This window comes from Fusarium verticillioides, chromosome 6, assembly GCF_000149555.1.
Source record: "Fusarium verticillioides 7600 chromosome 6, whole genome shotgun sequence".
NCBI lineage: Eukaryota > Fungi > Ascomycota > Sordariomycetes > Hypocreales > Nectriaceae > Fusarium > Fusarium verticillioides.
In genome coordinates this window covers 3,094,169-3,111,425 of record NC_031680.1, presented here as the reverse complement: position 1 = coordinate 3,111,425, position 17,257 = coordinate 3,094,169, and the positions used below count along the sequence as shown (strand labels likewise).

At 48.7% G+C, this 17,257-nt stretch overlaps 5 protein-coding genes across 6 annotated transcripts; 4 read left to right on the top strand and 1 right to left on the bottom strand.

The window, feature by feature from the left end:
- Window positions 1–1,600: 1,600 nt before the first annotated feature.
- FVEG_01823 (hypothetical protein) lies at window positions 1,601–2,101 on the top strand (the record flags this gene model as incomplete). The annotated part of the gene is made up of 1 exon (XM_018888824.1): window positions 1,601–2,101. One exon carries the CDS (start codon window positions 1,601–1,603, stop codon window positions 2,099–2,101), a length of 501 nt encoding a protein of 166 aa, XP_018744841.1.
- A 4,015-nt stretch (window positions 2,102–6,116) lies between these two features.
- On the bottom strand, window positions 6,117–8,150 carry FVEG_14934 (hypothetical protein). The gene has a single exon (XM_018903966.1). It carries the CDS (start codon window positions 6,771–6,773, stop codon window positions 6,459–6,461), a length of 315 nt encoding a protein of 104 aa, XP_018744842.1. The 5' UTR covers window positions 6,774–8,150; the 3' UTR covers window positions 6,117–6,458.
- Window positions 8,151–10,863: 2,713 nt separating this feature from the next.
- On the top strand, window positions 10,864–11,357 carry FVEG_14935 (hypothetical protein; the record flags this gene model as incomplete). Its single annotated transcript, XM_018903967.1, has 3 exons — window positions 10,864–10,868; window positions 10,959–11,139; window positions 11,193–11,357. The coding sequence occupies 3 exons, from the start codon at window positions 10,864–10,866 to the stop codon at window positions 11,355–11,357; spliced, it is 351 nt and encodes a 116-aa protein (XP_018744843.1).
- A 25-nt stretch (window positions 11,358–11,382) lies between these two features.
- On the top strand, window positions 11,383–11,604 carry FVEG_01824 (hypothetical protein; the record flags this gene model as incomplete). The annotated part of the gene is made up of 1 exon (XM_018888825.1): window positions 11,383–11,604. One exon carries the CDS (start codon window positions 11,383–11,385, stop codon window positions 11,602–11,604), a length of 222 nt encoding a protein of 73 aa, XP_018744844.1.
- Window positions 11,605–13,168: 1,564 nt separating this feature from the next.
- Window positions 13,169–16,222, top strand: FVEG_01825 (hypothetical protein; the record flags this gene model as incomplete). 2 transcript variants are annotated; one of them, XM_018888827.1, is made up of 2 exons in its annotated part: window positions 13,324–14,417; window positions 14,685–15,431. In XM_018888827.1, exons 1-2 carry the CDS (start codon window positions 14,166–14,168, stop codon window positions 15,429–15,431), a joined length of 999 nt encoding a protein of 332 aa, XP_018744846.1. In that variant the 5' UTR covers window positions 13,324–14,165. The 2 variants fall into 2 exon arrangements, with proteins under 2 accessions (XP_018744845.1, XP_018744846.1); XM_018888826.1 differs by having other exon boundaries at window positions 13,169–16,222.
- Between the last annotated feature and the right edge of the window lie 1,035 nt (window positions 16,223–17,257).

The window sequence follows — 17,257 nt, the reverse complement described above, 5'->3', positions numbered from 1 at the left end:
TACAAATGTCATCGTTGACTGTTACTACCTTATTTTCAGATACAGGCCGGTATAAATGCCTAGGTATCATTGAACCTCGACAGAGATGCAATTGCATGACACCAGAAGCAAAGGCATGCCGGCCTTCGAGTAACACCACGTGAAATCACACGTTATACTCTAAACCAAGTGAGCTCTTTCGAACGCGACTGGCAATCCCTCGCAATTGAAAGATAAAGTAAGTGAGGCAGCATGCGGCGCTCCCGGCCCTTGCAGCGAAGGTTTTTAAAGGTGGGCCCTGATACTCTCTGTAGGCTGTCTCGAAATATGCCACTCCCCGGAGCGTTCAAAGTGTGCGCTCTTGAACGGCGCAAGTTGAAAGCTTATAGTAAAATTCTGGCGATTCGTTGGTCAGTCCCTTTTTTGCTTCCGAGTTGCGCGCATTTTCAGGGGTAATCGGAAAACTATAATGAAGCCATGATATCTCGTCTAAGAGCCTCAACTATATGGGTCCCCGTCAATTTCGTATCATAGCCATGATTTTCGTATCAAGTGGGACTCGGCATATTCCCATAGCGAATATCGGTTCTCAATGATATGACGTGGTCCGTATAGTAATTGTACTAATAACAGGATGTTGAACAGCAAGCCACTCATTGCTATGGCCCCGTTTACTTACAAGAACAGCATGCTCGGTCAGAAAGGACTTGGCTAGGCAGCAGAGATTCGCCATGGCTTTCTAGAGGAAGTTAAATGGATTTCCCAAAAAGCCTATAGATGCTCCCATCCATGATTCTGTGTCTCCAGCTCGGAGTGACAAGGAAATGTACCATGGCTGCCATACCAGGGTAAATGCTCTTCTGTTGACCAACTAAACGCGACCGTATTGCCCTTAGGGACTTTGTATATCTATCTCATCCGTATCAACTTTATTGGAGTGAGGGATACAAACATCTCCTCAGTCGAAGCATATAATTGCCATCACTTTCGTCTACCCCTCCAGAGTGATGTTGCCAACTTGCGTATGCCTCTTATCCCGAGTCAAAAGCTTCACTTAGTTCAATATTATACAAGCTTTCATCTCGAGCTTCGTAACGCAATCAAAATGTGCTCATGGCTGTATGTAACAAAAGTTTATCACCGGGGACAGGCAAATATCTTCATACTGTAGTCCTCCCTGACTCAATGATGATCAAAAACCTTCTTCAAGAACAAGCCAAAAAGAACTTTGATCCCCGTGACGTAGGCGATGCCCAATAATCTTAGGGGACTATTCGGGGATTTGTTGTATACTTTACTCAGGAAATGCGCGCAATGTGATGGCTTGCTTCTCAATTGGTAATCGCAGCTGTAGCTTTCTTTACAAACGAAAGTATATCTTTTCCTCTTGTGAATAACTTCCATGTCCTAAACTGTCTTCCCATCCTTTCACTATAAAAGAACAGTCTCTTGTCTTTATTATCTCTTTTCTTTACTCTTTATTACATCGAAACATCTCAAGTTTCTCACTCTTACTCTCAGTTACATAAGAACATTTCAACTTTATCACTTCAAAACATTCCTACCAAACAGTAAGTGAAATCACCCTGATACTCAACTCACTTCTAACTTACCATCAGACATGTCGTCTTTCACACCAATCAACGCTAAGCCGTTGGAGAAGAAGCAGGGCGCTCCACACAGACACTGCTACTTGTGCGCTGTCACGGGGTCCCCGGGGGAGCCCTGCAAGCACGCAGAGCGACCCGTCGTCGAGAAAGGGGCCAGTGTGGGAAGCTCTGGCAGCACCAACAGTACCAGCAGCACCAGCACCATCATCAACAGCGGAAAGGTCAACAATCGGAAGATATGTGCTATATGCAACCGCGAGTACAACATGAGCAACTTCAGGGATCACATGAAGATCCACTACCTGGAAGCTCACGGGGTAGCAGCCTGTGTTCCTTGCCAATGCTGCAAGGCCGGACAGTGCATTGTGGCTCGTTCTCCAACGGAAATCGAGACGTACGCCTGCATTAGTTGTCTCAAGTCCCATAGAACATGCAGCCTCAATGAGCTTAAGACGAAGAAGGGTGAAAAATGCAAACCCGGAACGCATCCCGCTCTTCTGCACCCGGTATAGAAGGCGTAGTTTTGTTGTCTGCAGTTCAGTAGTTGGCGCTATGGTGTTCTGGGAGTTACTGGCTCATAGAGAAAATGTTAGGAGGGATAGGAGGAAAGCGTCCTTTAGGTTTTCTTATTACCATGGTTGATAGCATAGCGAGATCCGATTTGCGGACAGAGCACGATGCTTTTTTGAATAAATTACAATGTTCTAAACTGTTTTCTTCCTCCCTTAAGCCATTCATATTTTCCCCTTCCAATCATTCGCTAACTTTCCATGTCTACATTGATCTCGTAGCACCACATCGATTTGGCACTGCGGCATACAGCTTGACTATGTCGGTTGACCAGATTCTATAGAATACATCAGCAGTGGTTCTAATTCTGTAGTATAATCTGTTGGTAGTTGCTCTGGTCCTATGATCTCACTCTTATTGCATGTTTATAAAGTTATGCTGCCTCCTTGACGTTCGTTCATTAGCAATAGACACCGTACTTCCGATCTTTAAAGCTTTCTGAATCTGGAAACCTCGTGTCCAGAGCATCCAGCTACCAAGACATCTGCAGACGTTGTCATGATAAGGTAGAGTTTTATGTACACAGTTGTAGAGTTTAGCAACAAGCAAGACGTTTCTATTCATATTCCCCATGCGTTAGACACTTTGGAGCTTGAGACATGCTCTAGGAGAATTTCAACTTTATTTAGGCCAAGGGGACTTGTATGTCTCTACCGTAGCTAAATCTGACGCCGATGTCACACAGAGTGACCTTAACAGAAGAAATCATCAAGTGCAGAGCGGGTATATCACCCACCGCTATGGGGCAACTAACAGTACTTGAGCTTCAGAGCAAGTTATCAAATCTCAAACTGTTCAATTTCAGCCCTGCATGATCGTCGACTTCTGGAGCAATCGAAAAACCCGGGACTCATCTAGCTATCTCTCCCAAGACTTTAGTCTCTCGATAAGCTGACTATACAGTCAATGAGAACTTCTCCAGCTTTGCTATTATATGACTTGACTCTCGAAGTTTTACGCTCAAGTAACTACTAGTAGGTCTTGCAGACTAGCACTAGGGCTATAGATATCCCTTATGAGGTATTCATTGAGGTGTGTATCTTACGGTTGTAAGACTTGCTTGTATCCGTAAAGCGTGCAACTCGTGGGTCTTCTCTTGTCTATAGGTGCATCACCGCCGATAAGGTTGACGTCTATAGACTCTTGGCTCTCTCGCATCGTTCCCTTGACGTCTAGCACATCTCTTACACAAAGTACGAGTGATGTAGAAAATGATCATGGTAGTGCACCGCCTTGGTGACTCCACTTCGCATACTTATTCAAATTGCCGTCGGACTTGGTGATTATATGTATATCTCTTGAAATTTTATGTGCATGCTTAGAAAGGAGATATAACACAAGGAGGATAGTTGCGACATTGTTCATGTAAATGTCCTTAAAGCATTTATCGGCTGAGTGCGAAACCCCATTTGTCTTGCTATCAAACATCGCTCTCTGTAGAGAACAAGTACTGCCATCCAACGTGCAAGATAATTCGTGAAACTTAGTGTTGAAGTTGCCATAGACACAGGAGTATGGAAGAGCCAACACCACATCACCCTCTACTCATGGCCAAGACATGATTTGCGGTCACTTCAATCTGGAGGAAATCCATAACGGTTGATGTCCGAGACTAGGCGGTGCCTGAGGTATCGCAGTTGAAGCTTCGCAGTGTCCCTTCACCGAAGGGAAATTTACGGGCTCTCAGACGCTACTCCAAGGCTTCTTAGGTCGTCTTAGGCCTACCTCAAGCAATACTGATTTGCCCCTTGCCAATTCACCTGTGACTCTCTCCTCAGCACGTTGTGTCCTACGATGCCCTCACATTGGTCGACCCGACAACTGTTCAAGCCTCTTGACGGACATCCAGCCTCTACTATCACCAATAATCTTCAGCAAACCTGGTCAATCGTTGACTGCTAAACATATCACCAATATTCCAACCTCCATTTAGACAAAAGCGTGTCGCTATCACGGATATCAACCCGGTCTTCCATCCCATTTGCTGACATCGCCACCATTCACCAGCACCGTGAATGACATTTCACAAGGCTGTGCCTCTTACCCCGCGGTTTTATATTGGCTCTCGACATGTGAAGTGCTTGCCTCGCGCGAGATATTGCCTGGCGCGACACGTTTCACGTATCAGAAATCTGAGATATCGCGTGTGCGTCATCGTGAGCTCCCTCTTGCGCGCTGCTGCCTATCACATATCCTGGTACATTAGGACTCTGCTCAAATGACTTGTACCAAGGAGGAGGTAAGGCAGTTGATTCGATGGCCGGTTTGACATATCGGTGTGGCTGTGTCAGGGGCTTCCATGATGTGCTGGCCAACTATTCAAACTCACGAGCGTTTTGCGATAAAGTGTGACTCATTTGTGTAGGTTTGTCGGTAGCCATTAATCCTTGAGGAAAGAATAAATAGTTGATTTGTTGGGGATTTTGTCAGGTCATGCTAAACGGGGGGCGAAAGATGCCCAATCGCCAAAGAAGCATTGGATGTAAATTGGGTGGCGGGGAACTCGTTGATGAAATGGCAGGATGGACCTGATTTAGGCAGCAGGGGAGGGGACACGGTCATTCTTATCAGTCACAGACGAGCAATAATTGTCATTCAAATGATTCACTTTTGAGGTTTGATATCGTCCTACGTCACTTGAAATAATTAGGCTCACAAACTGTCACGTCACGTCAGCCCGATGAGAAAATGGGGCCGCACGAGGGATCCAGAAAATCGGGAACCACGGGGTCTCCTGCAGGACCCATCACATGCCTCCCGCTGCCGCTGCCGCTGCCGTGCGCGGGCTCCAGCCCAGACCCGAATCGGACCCCCGTTGGCGGACCCGAGTGGTTGTGGCTGGACCCTCGAAATGCACAGCCACATCCCACGTGGCTAGTACTAGTAAGGTAGTCATGCAATGGAGGGGTGCGTGTTGGAACCAAAAAAAATCACCACTATGATTTTGAGGCCTACTGGCCAATGTTACTATTCTCACGAGCAAATGATGTGTAAGCGCTGAGGTGGTCATAACCTTGGCAGCAGACCACCTCTTCACATGCCATACTGAGGGATCATGATGAATATCACGAACTAATAGACCTTATCACGACTTTCTCACTTCCTCCTCCGCTCGCCCTGTCATTTCGATTTGCGAATATTCATTCTGTGGTCTAGGGTTGGTTACCTACCTACTGCAACCGTGCAGCATCGCATAAACAACACAGGGCTTTATGTCGACCCCCCTTGCTCTCCTCTGGCCATGCCCTAATCTCGCCATTGGTGCATAGCCTATGCTTTTCCTAAAACTGAGATGTGATGTGACGTGTGAAAGAGCGGGAACATGTCGTTCTGGTTCCCGAGCTGCAGATTGTGCTAATGCATCCATTGGCCGGATCTTATTTGTTCTACGGCCGGACCCGAAAGGGCCCAGCACCCAAAAGCATCCATCCTGTACCCTTGAGGCATGGACAACGCAGACAACACCACCTTTCAGAGAACCGCTGGGCATGAACGCGCCTGAGCCTTGAACTGGAGGGGCTCACCTCACGTATGACTCTTCTCTTCTCCCCTCTCTGCTGTTCTTCTTGTCCACGGGACTACCGGCATCAGACTATTCTAGGCTTCTATTTCGTCACCGACAACTGGAAAAATCTAGCTATAATACTCCATCGTGATGCAGCACAGCAGGGCGTTGGCGCTCCAACAGAAGACATGTCAAAAGAGACCCTCTTTTAAAATATGCAATGCATGCAGCTGCGTGTCTTTGCCCTAATGGCCTCGCAGCACACCTTAAGCGCTCTCATGCATTTGGAGAAGAGATTTTTCCAGTGCGAAGGAAAGAAAAAAGAAAAAGCAATGTTGTATCAAGAGTGATCGCCCTTGTCAACCAAAGTGGAGGACGCTATAGCAGGCACTGCATTCTAGTTCCGTGATCTTTAAAACGGCGGTGTTGCTGCGGTGTGCTTTTTTGATCGTCGGCGCTTGATCTTGTCTTGTGTTAGCGGAAGGGTTACATCTGCAACGGCTTCAAGTCTAGTCAGAATGTAATGTAATGTAATGTATATGTAAATGTATGTATGTATATATCTTGAGCATTAGAAAACACTAGAGAAGCAACTTTACTGCACGCCATGATACTGGCAACATGCAGATTTCCTACCGTAGTACACACACACAGTTTCTCTCTGAGCCTTCATCAACAACAACGTTTCACTGAGAGCCGCGATGGATCTGTGGGATCCTGCATACGTCACTATGCGGCCAGCTTCTGGTCCTTGTATACCTTCAGCCTTGGCCGTTTTGCGTCCACGTCGTGATCTAGGTCTCGGGGAGCTGCAGGGCGATGGAGTCCGTCTTTTTTTTCTTTCTCTCTCGAGTCCTGCCTGTCCTTGAAGCGCTGTGCTCCCTCTGATAGCGGCCCGTCTTTACAAAAGGGCCCCGCGATGGTGCATCCCCATCAACGGCACGCACCCGAGCAACGGGCACTGTCTTTTGCAAGAGTCGGTGAGGAAGGCAGAGAGAAAAAAAAAAAACGCTGAAAAAGACCGCCTTGTTGTTATAGCGTCCGCAGTAGGGTTGGCTAGGCTGTTGGAGGGGGAGGGGAAACCTGGAAAACTTGTTGCCAAGGACCATTGATTTTTTTCGAATTTATTTTTGGAGGGGCATTGGCTTTGTTGTTTGGATATGGTCGCTTGACGCAGCGAATAGAGGAGAGCTGTTGTGTAAGGATAAGTCAAAAAGCACCAGGGTTCTGCAGACGCATATCCGCCATGCAAAAGTCCTGATCGAAAGAAGAGAAGAGCTCATTCTGTTGTTCTATCGTGCCCCTCCATCACTTACACGCCGGGGGTAGTACCCTCTCCCGCCTCCCCTCTATCGTGAAGCTTGATTGATGGTGGTGCACACAGCAACGTGTCTGCGTATGTATGTCTGCGTCTGCGTCTGTGTCTACTAGACAAGGCAGTGCGTGTGGTGGATGCCAATCGGCTTCTAACTTGGGGTGCATGGCGGGACCGATATGACGGGGCCGCGGGTTTGTTTGGACATCAATACAGCAAACCAAAGGGTATATGCATCGAGCTGCAGACACTGTCAGCGCCAGCATCAAGGGAAGGGATAGCTATGAGTCACCGGCTCATCCACTCGGAGGGCCATTGAGGACAGTATCGGTCAAGAATGGCAATAACAATCGACAGGGCCGGATATCGAGCGATGGGACGGATCAGTCATTTCAAAGTGCGGCAAAGCTGTTAGACAGAGAGCAAGGCTGTCGTAGACTCCATCAATAAAGGAAGGCATCTCGCGATGAAAATTTATCCTTGAAGTAAGAAAAAAGGCAAAATATTCATGTTTGACAAGGGTGATCGAGGATTGCATGGAACAAGGATGGCATTGGGGATTGGAAGTCCACCTCAATGGCCGCCAACAACAAGGCCGACGACATTATACGCCGTGAGGGCGTGTGCGTCTTGATGTTGGACATACATATCCATATCCATCCATGCATTCGTCAGAAGCCATTGAGAAAAGGATGCAATTCTGATGCTCTTTGAAACAATAGCTGAAGAGCAAAACACACCGACCAAGACATACATACTCCAGACTTTTCAGACCTTCAGACCACAGACAAACTGTTGATGCCCAAAAATGTCCATCGCAATAATCTTCCTCCTCTGTTGCTCTGTCAAAACCAAGACCAACACCATGTTTATTATCCGTATTCTGAGATAAACACAACAGACAGTCCTAGATAATTTTAAACCTGGACTCGGTTGTGTACCTACCACATGCCGACAGGGAAACTCGCAATGACAAGGGCAAGGCTGCTCTTATTATTAGCGTATGAAACATGGTGCCCAGCAGCAAGCACAGGATAGCGTTGGGCCGCGATTTTTTTTAAATTCATTGCCAGGCCCAAAAGGGGGCGTGCGGGGGGAGTGTAAGTTATAAGTGACCCATTGTCTCTGGCCTTAATCTCAGGCCCCAGGTCAAGGCCAAGGTGAAGGAAGCTCAGACCGAACGCCCGGGTCTCTCTTGTTATTGAGTGTCGACTGTGTACACACTGTACAGGCGCATTCTTGACCCTTTTCCTGAAGGGCTGTGCTGGCTTGCGCTGCGTTGTCGTGGGTGCTTTAATGTGTTGGTCTTATTGCCAGGACCAAGTGCACAGCCCATCCCGTGTAATCTGATGGGAAATCCTTGTCTCAGAGCTGCACATTGACCGATTTTTGTCAAATATTTTAAGATTGTGGGCACACGCACACAAAAATAATTTTGTCAAAATGGAAAATGTCATGAAAATATCATCAGTACTGCAATAATAGTAGCAACACGGTACACCGACGACAGACTGGGGTTGAAGCTGGGCAATGTTTGACGCAGACTCCATCCGGCTGTTGTCCGCCATCCGCGAATCCACAGAAGAGAGCTTCTAGAGAAACTCTCGAGCCTCTGAAAGGCCAGAATCGTCTCCCCGCGTACCCATTACCCATTTGAGGACTCCGTCCTCGTGTCTGGATCGCTCAGCCGCTGTCATTGTGGGTGCCTTTACGGAGTAGCATCGGCCATTAGGGCAAATGTTGTCGGTGCAAAGGCCGCTAGACCTCAGTGACCGAATTCTGGGACTCAGGCACGCGTTTTGCACCATGACCAGGGGGAGTCAGTAGCCGACCTAGTCAGTCATCTTGGACGGGAAGTCAGGGTCCCCCTAGACACGCCCGTCCAGACTCTATCCCCCCTGGCAATGACCACAAGTCCACAACTGCAAGCTCCGAGGCCTGTTGACTCCGGCTCCAGGAATTCTTATCCACCCCCTGCTTCGTCCGTCCCATCGCCGGCCATTGCAAACCCTATCCATGGTCATTTCAAGGATGTATGATCAATACCCTTGTCCCCTAGCCCCGGGGCACAGGTAATCTTCGGTCCGGTCATCCCAGCCAGAGCCCATTTTGGTGAGAACGACAACCGGATAAAAGCCTTCTGGGATCCTGGGTGTTGTTGAAAGTAAAGGAGGCCAGAGCGTTGACACTCGCAATCAAACCTCTGATTTTCTTCGGTCCGGATGCTGAGGACAATACCAGGACTTTTTGAATCATACAACAGTCAGAGTCAAACTGATGTAAATGTTATAAAATGTTGAAACTGTTCAATTGCTTTGTGTCGTATGTGTCATCTTTGTTCAGCGTTCTGACTCAAGGTGTAGAATCGACGGCAGGGGTTTAAATGGCTACAAGCCAGCTGAGTAGAAAAAATCTGAATCACGGACGCAAGATGTTTAAAGGGAATTGATAGAAAGATGCCGTACCTGCCAGATCTGAGACGGAAATGAACGATCAAGGTATGGAAATCTAAGATGTCAAGAGTTAGGCTCTGCCCAATCAATACCACAGGCCGGAAAGGTGCAGACAGAATGCCAGCTGTGACAGGCAAAGCACGGAACTAGGGCCGAGGCCCAATCTCGAGTCTATCGGCATGAAGAAAGGGTAAATCATCAAAGCGACGGCCTCCCTTTTTCGTTCGGCGCATATCGGGATATGTTTCTAGATATGGGAGGCGGATCAAGGGCGAAATATGATTGACATTGCGGCGTAATTTACTATGAACAAGGTATCCGAGTTAAAGGGCGATTCATGCCAAGTATCTTGTCTTTCCCGAAGCGAAGAACTGCAGCATTTCAGTGTGACACAAAAGTCTCGATGTGGAATTGGAAATTTGGATCCGATGGAGTTGAAGAGGATGGAAGAATGGAAGGCCCAGAGAGTGAGTGACAGGCGGGCTAGAGAGAGACTCGCATGGGACGCTTATCCCTCCTTGGGAAGAAGGCCTCTTCTTCTGGTCTTGTTTACCACTTGGTTCCGTCAGCATTACCTTAGTGCCGTTGCAGTGGTAGGCCGCATATCGAAAGGAAACGACCCCATTCGCGAGCCACTTCTCCGGTGCAGGGTTTGACATGTGTCGACTCCGCTGCCGCGCTTGCGCTTCCAACTCGTCCAGTACCGAATGCACGATCTCTCCATATCCGTCTTCCGTTTCTCCATCTCCCATCTCCATCTTTGTTTGGCCCCCGCCCCCCGTGCCGTGCGTGCGGAGAAGAGCTCTTGACAAGCCGATCCACTGGATTTTGTTCGTTCGCTCGATTCTTCTTTTGTCAGATCACTCTGCCTGCATTGGTGGCAATCACAGCTTGTTTCGAACTGCCAGTGACTTCATGTGAGGGAGCTGATGTGATTGTCACTAATGCAAGGGGACGACTCTTCCCAGCCTCTTCATTTTCTAACCGCTGTATTTGCCGTGAAAATCTAGGACTCGAAATCAATATTACAATGAACAGGGCTGTAAAACCACAAAACCGCTCAAAAAGGAAAGTTGTAAAAAGCAAGAACGAAAAGAAACTCCGTAATCATCCGTATTCGTAAGACGGAGGAACTCATCACATGCACAATGTAGCAACCTCCTCGAATCACTCATCACATTGTTTTCTACTGATTGGCGGTTCCTCAAATTCACGGTGGCTATTTGTGATGCGTGATGCGGAGAAGTAGTGGTAATGATTCCTCCAAGCCTGTCCAAGGCGAACCTGTCACAAGGTAGAGAATCTCATGCATGAGAGACCTTGGGGGAAAATGCACGACACCCATTTACTACTGCTGATGATGTATGTACGCGCACGCTGGAACCGTCCAATGAGAAAGTATTGGTGGTAAGCGTGTGATGATAAATCATGATGGTGTGAAGAGCCTCAGGCTGATTGATAAAGGTCGACAGCCTTCCCTGATTTTCCGAGTGAGTCTCTGTCTGTTATTAACTCCATTCTCATAGCGGCACAGCTTGCGGAGTTTTGCCATTCAACCCTCCGCTTGTTGCTCTGTACGAGGCCTTGTTGTTACCTAAATACGTGCCACGCCGTATAATCGGAGGCCAGGCAACATACAAGTATCACCGAGTCGAGTATCTGTACCAAGACCCCAAGGCTCGGAAACTGTCTTGTATCTATTGTAGCGTACAGTATGTTTTATGATTCGCCATCCATTCCAGCCTTGTTGACATACATAGAGCCCTAGCAACCAGTGGATATCGTCCTCGGCTGCGCTGCCTTGCGACAAGACCAACCAGGTTTACTCACTGGCTGACGGCACAACGACTCCAGGTGGTAGCCTACCGGTAGCTTCCAGTCATCGCCAGCCTCGCGTCGCACTTGTGTCAAGCAAGTGCTATTAAGGGCCAGGCTGATAGTCTCTTTTGCATGGATTACGAGGGCCACATTCACAAGCTCCAGGCAAAACGGCGCCCCAAGTCCATCATCACCCTTGCTGGCCGCTCCGTTGCGTCAGCATCTCGTTCGTATTTCCGTATCCTCAGGAAAACTTTCCCATCCATGCCCTTACCCAGCCAGCCGAATACCCTAATTAATCTAAGTTACTTTAATATTCCAAAGCGTGTCCAGGGGGTTGTAACGGTCTACTGAGCGCCCTGGCCAGGCTTGAATCACACCGAGCGAGCTTTGGAGCTGGCCCCCCTGTTGGTTCGGTTGCCACCAGCGCGCCTAGAAGCCCAGGGAGAAGGAAAAATTTTCACCGGAAGAGAATCGCGGGCATCCGGGCCTGCAGCAAGACGTTGGGATTCTTTGGGATTTGGATCCAGGCCGTCAATCTCGCTTACTCCCCGCCGGTAAATTCAACTGGCTTCCAGTGGGACTACACGCCCTCTGTCTGGATATTCAAGCCAATTTCTGGCCTGGTTGTTGCTCGCTGAATTTCGGAACAAGGGGAATTTGAGAAGTGAGAAAGAGGCGTGCGAGACGAGACATTGGTGTCAAGAAGAAGCAAGCAATATTCGATCAGGGAGTCCGGTACTGCACTGAACCCCGCCTCCCGAAAAGTCCGTCAGGTAAATACTATTTTATTCTTTTTGTTCATTTTGAAGAAAACTTTTCTGTGGCCTCGTCTCGACTCGTTTTCCTTTTTGTCGGATCCGCACACTTTTCACTCATCCCAGCATTGTTTCTCCCTGCATTTGGTGGCTGGATCAATGTGATACAGGAGGAAACAAAAAGAACAAGAAAATCGGAAAAAGAAAAGAAACGAGGCTCTGGAGAAAAGGGGAAGTTGAATTGTGTGTGTTGTGTGCGAGTGCAGTGTCCCTCGTGTTGCTGCTTGTCTTGTTGTTGAGAGACAAAGAGGCACCAGTGCACTCAGTGCGCTACTATATACACACCCTGGGACAATTACATGACACTCAGAGCTGAATTGGATGGGAAAGCAGTCAATCAAATTGGCCTGTCAACTTTTCATGCTCTTTTTTGCTCCTTTTCACATGAAAGGCTGCCTCTTTTGCCTACCTATCACAACAATTATCTGCTATCATATTCTGCCCCTTATTCCTTGGATGTGCTTTTTCGCCTCTTGATTCATGAACATATTAGCTGACGAGTGATCCAAGACTGAGTCATAGTTTGCGCTTGAGAAGTCGAATTGAAGAATCATAATTGATCGAACCCGAAAATACCAGTACCCAACCAAAAAAAAAAAAGACAAAACTGAATTGGGTTGCGGAAGCGGTAGGGCGTTTAAAAAGAAAAAAAGCGACATACTCCGTACATACACAGCCATCCACAAAATTATCGGAAAACCCAGCAAAACTTGGCCGCATTGCAGCGTCTGGCCTTGCAGCGGTGGTCCTGGTAAAGACTGCGTCACCGTTTTGGTTCATTTCGCCAAACAATCAAAGTTGAGGCCAGTGCGCGGCGCACGTTGACTCGACTGGTTGGAGAGAAATTGGCTGTGCGCACGTACAGTATGCGCTTTTTGACTAAGCGTTAAACTCTGTCTTCTTATACCCTGATTAGCAATACGATACGATACGATACGGTGCAGTGCGGTCGGTGCTGTACTCGGTCGCAATCAATCAGTCAAGCAACACTGCCTCTTTCTGAGTCATATCAGTTCGAGGTGATTCTAGTACTCACCAGCGACATCGAATAAAAGCACGACTTTGGACTGGTTGACAGTCAAGAGAGCACAAAAGATTCTAAATTAATCACCAAAGACTCACTCAGCATTGCGCAGCAGCACAGCACAGCACGGCACGGCACAACACAGCGCTGCAGTCGCTGCAACCACTGGAATCAAGTTCAGCGGCGGGAAAAGTGCAAATGCGAAGCCTACATCAGCCAGGTTGCACCCCTGTCTCGCTGTTGGAAGAGTCACTCAATTCTACCACACCCTCACAAAGCCTGTCTGCGGCTTTTCCACCCCCTGCCCCTATCTGATACCCCCTGTCCTCACTTTTTTTTTTTACTCGACCCCCAGTCGGGCCCCTCCTCCCACTAGCGTCCTCCCCTGCCATCACCCGCTAAGGTAGTGTAGGCAGGTTTGGAAGTCGGTGCGGTGCGTGAGGTGTCCACACCCAGAGGCACACACACAAATCTTAGAATATATATCTCTGTTGCTTCCCGCTCACCCTCCTTTCCTCCTCTCTTTCACGTATCTTGGCGATTGCCAATCACTCTGAATCCCCAAACAAGTTCACCAAGACTTATTCAGCACGTCGTTGCATCGACGTCATCGCTCTTTTTCTCAATCAATTACTCATCCTGGCTTCTGGACCCTCGAAGCGTCCAGCGTCTTCTCGACACTACTACCAGGTTCTACGGGATCTGGTGCCTATTCCTCCAAGTTGAGGAGAGATATATTACCCATCGGTCATGTTCGCCGTCGCAAAAGAATCTTCTAACCTCTTTTCCTCCGACTACATACCGAGGTGACGGGCCTACTTCCATCACCTCCCCTTGGGCGTCTCTTCCCCGGCGCATCTTGATCTGTTGAATCTGCTTGCATGCAGTGTTGACATTCCTGACAAGCCAACTCAACTTACTCACTAGAAAAAGAACAAAAAAAAAAGACACGAGAACAACTCCGAAATTCCGCGAGCGTCACGACAACCCAACAACTGCGGGTGCTCGGGAGGAGAGCAGTTGTTTGAACCCTGGAAACAGCGGATGTCAGTTGGACATCGCCACACAATAACATGAGTTACAAATCTCCACGAACTCCTGGATCGACGCCGATCCACGACTACGACAGCGTCTACTCGAGGATGTCGTCCGCAACTCCCACCCCTTCCCCGAGGCCGACCTGGGCCGACTCGACTCCCAGGCGGCCAGCGACGCGAGCGGCTCATTCGCGATTCAACAGCTACTCTCAGGCTAGCGACTTCAGCCCGCGTCCTCCAAAGGACTCGCCTCGCTACAACAGCATTGGGCAATATAGCACGGCAGATGTGAGTCACAAAACTTCTTCGTCGCGCAGGCCTTCCGAGTCATCTCCGCGCTCCAAGCGCGACCGCCGATTCTCATTTACCTATGTCCGGGCTTCCACCCCATATGGAGAATCCGACGAGGACGAGATCATCGAGGCGCTGGGACATACATATGTGCTTCCCGCACAGTCCCGCTCCAAGATCAATCATCACCGCAAATCCGCTTTCCTACCTCGAGACTTTGATGATGACCGGGGACGGTACACTAATTACGACGACTACCTGCAGGGTGCTACCACCGCCGCTATCTACGATGACTACTACACACGAGAGCAGGCTTCCACTTTCCAGTCGCCTCAGCCTCAACCTCGACCTCCTACCAGCTTCGGCCACAGCCGTCGATCCTCCACCGCGGTCCCTCCTCCCCGGCCACAGACAGTCCGCCCCGCTAGCTCACACCGCAGCAAGCCCGCGTCTACCCCTTCTACTCCCAAGGCCACTGATGCCGATGCTCGCAAGCACCGCATTCCTGCCGGATACTCACTCAAGAACTGGGACCCTGCCGAAGAGCCCATCCTTCTCCTAGGTAGTGTCTTTGATGCCAACAGTCTCGGAAAGTGGATCTATGACTGGACCGTCTACCACCAAGGTCCTGCCACTCCCATCTCTGATATGGCTGGCGAGATGTGGCTGCTTCTCATTCAGCTCGCTGGCAAGGTCAAGCGAGCTGAGGAGACAGTGGGTCGCGTCCGCACTCCTGACAACCGTGACCTCGTTGAGGAGTTCATTGAGGCCGGTGAACGCCTCACTGAGAAGCTCCGATCTCTCCTCAAGGCCTGTGAAGCCCCCATGCTCAAGGCTGCTAAGCGCAAGCAAGCTGGCCTCGGCAAGAATGCCGGTGTGGAGTTCGTTGAGACCCTCTTTGGACGTGACCGCGAGCTCGACAAGACGGAGAAGTTTATGCAAAACGTGAGGCTCTTCAACCTTCGCTTTGACGCCAACTGTGAAGAAATTCTCCGGAACCCTACCAAATAAGCGGATCATCCATTGGACCCCTGGAATGTTTCTGTTTACCATGCCTATACCTGAGGATCCTATGATACCGGCCAGTGACATTTACCAAAGCTCGCCGGACTGGATACCCATATCCGTTGTATACTACCACTACTATCCGGATCTCCTGGACACACTCATATCCATGACAAGGATTTCCATCTATCTTTTCTTTTACGACATCTCTACCTCGTCCCAAGGAAGCGATTTCTTTTTATTGACTTGGCAATCGAAACAAAGACACCAAGACTCATGGGGCGACCTGTACCACCAGCAATGCACACGCGCGCGCGGAGGAGGGGATCGATATCAAGGGGGCTTCTTTTTCTTCCAATTCGAGATACCCAGTGTTTTTTCCGTTCGGAATGACGCGAGCAGTTGGCGAGGGGGAGCAAGCAAGCGAGTCATCTTCAGTGATGACAAGGAGTGACAGACTCCGATTTTCTTTTTTCTACGCTTTTTGTTTTTGGAGCTTGGATATTATTTTGTGTTTTGGGATCAGCGCGCGTTAGGATAACAAAAGTGATTGACACTTAGAACGGAAGGCTACTTACTACACGGTAATCTGGAGGATTTGACGTCGTTAACGTTCCTCATTGATGGATGGAAGCAATGTCCCCATGCATTAGAGCTACGAGGAGGGGTTGGGGGCGTTATGGATTGGTTATACCACTTTCAAGATGGATACTTTTGATTTCGATTATTTTAATATTTAGGCAAAAAAATCGCAAACTATCTACACAATTATCTTTGTTCTTCGTGATGTCTTAGAATGTCAGTCATACTGTATCAACTTGAATGTCCCTCTGTGCATGTTACAGTACCGCATCCGGTGAACGAACTTCCTGATCCTGTTTCGACATGATTATCCCCTCGTGTTTCCGTTTTAACGAACCCCGCGTAGAAGCGAGAGGGGTATAAACGCAAATGGCTTGGTTTGAGGCACTTTACTTCTACAACGTGGGTTAGTGAATGGACGATCCGGCATGAGGTCATGGCCAAGCAACCCTTGGACACCTAATGCGTCATGCAGTTTCAAGAGCCCTTGGGCTGAAGCAAAGCAACGGACATTTACTTTTGTAGGATTGATTAACATGATTGTGATGTAATTTACTGGGTTATTCCAAGATTCCAAGATTTCGCGATGAACAGCTGACCAGCCATCGTTGCCGTAGACTTGAGAGGCCTTTGTTTCAGCCAGTTTGCACGACTCGCGTTGGGGGCTTGGGCATTGGAATGTGTGAAACTTTGAAAGAATGACTTGCAGGTGCGTGGAGTGGAGGGAGCTAGACGTTGGAATCAGTGGGTTTCAGATCATACAAAGGTGGAGATGCTGTTGAGAAATGGTGTTGGGGACTTTTTGGAATGAGTCCCTTCCCTTGACTCGTATCTAAACTTGAGCTAGAAGCTGAGGCGTTAGAAGTACGCCGTTCCGGGAATGCCGTATCTTGAGCTTTTGCAAGACAGTGCACTCTGTCACGTATGAAACCGTCACAATCAGCCATTTTCTACTTAGTAAAAGTTTCCTTCGTGAGTTGAGGGCTGTTACTGAGAGGGGAATAGTTAGTGGTGGTGTGGGTGCAGCGAGCGGCTACACGGCCAATGATTGAAGAGGTAAATTACCCTGCTTTTTCCTTTTTTTTCGCGGTTTTTACCACGTGTGGCATATGGAGGGTAGAGGAGGGGCTAGAGGGAAGAGAGGTTGGGGGCCAGATTGATATGCTGGATCTTGCATCTGAGAGGCACATGTGATCCAATGTGATGTGATAAGACGGAACCTGAGGGGGGGTCTCGGTTGAGGTCGCAGT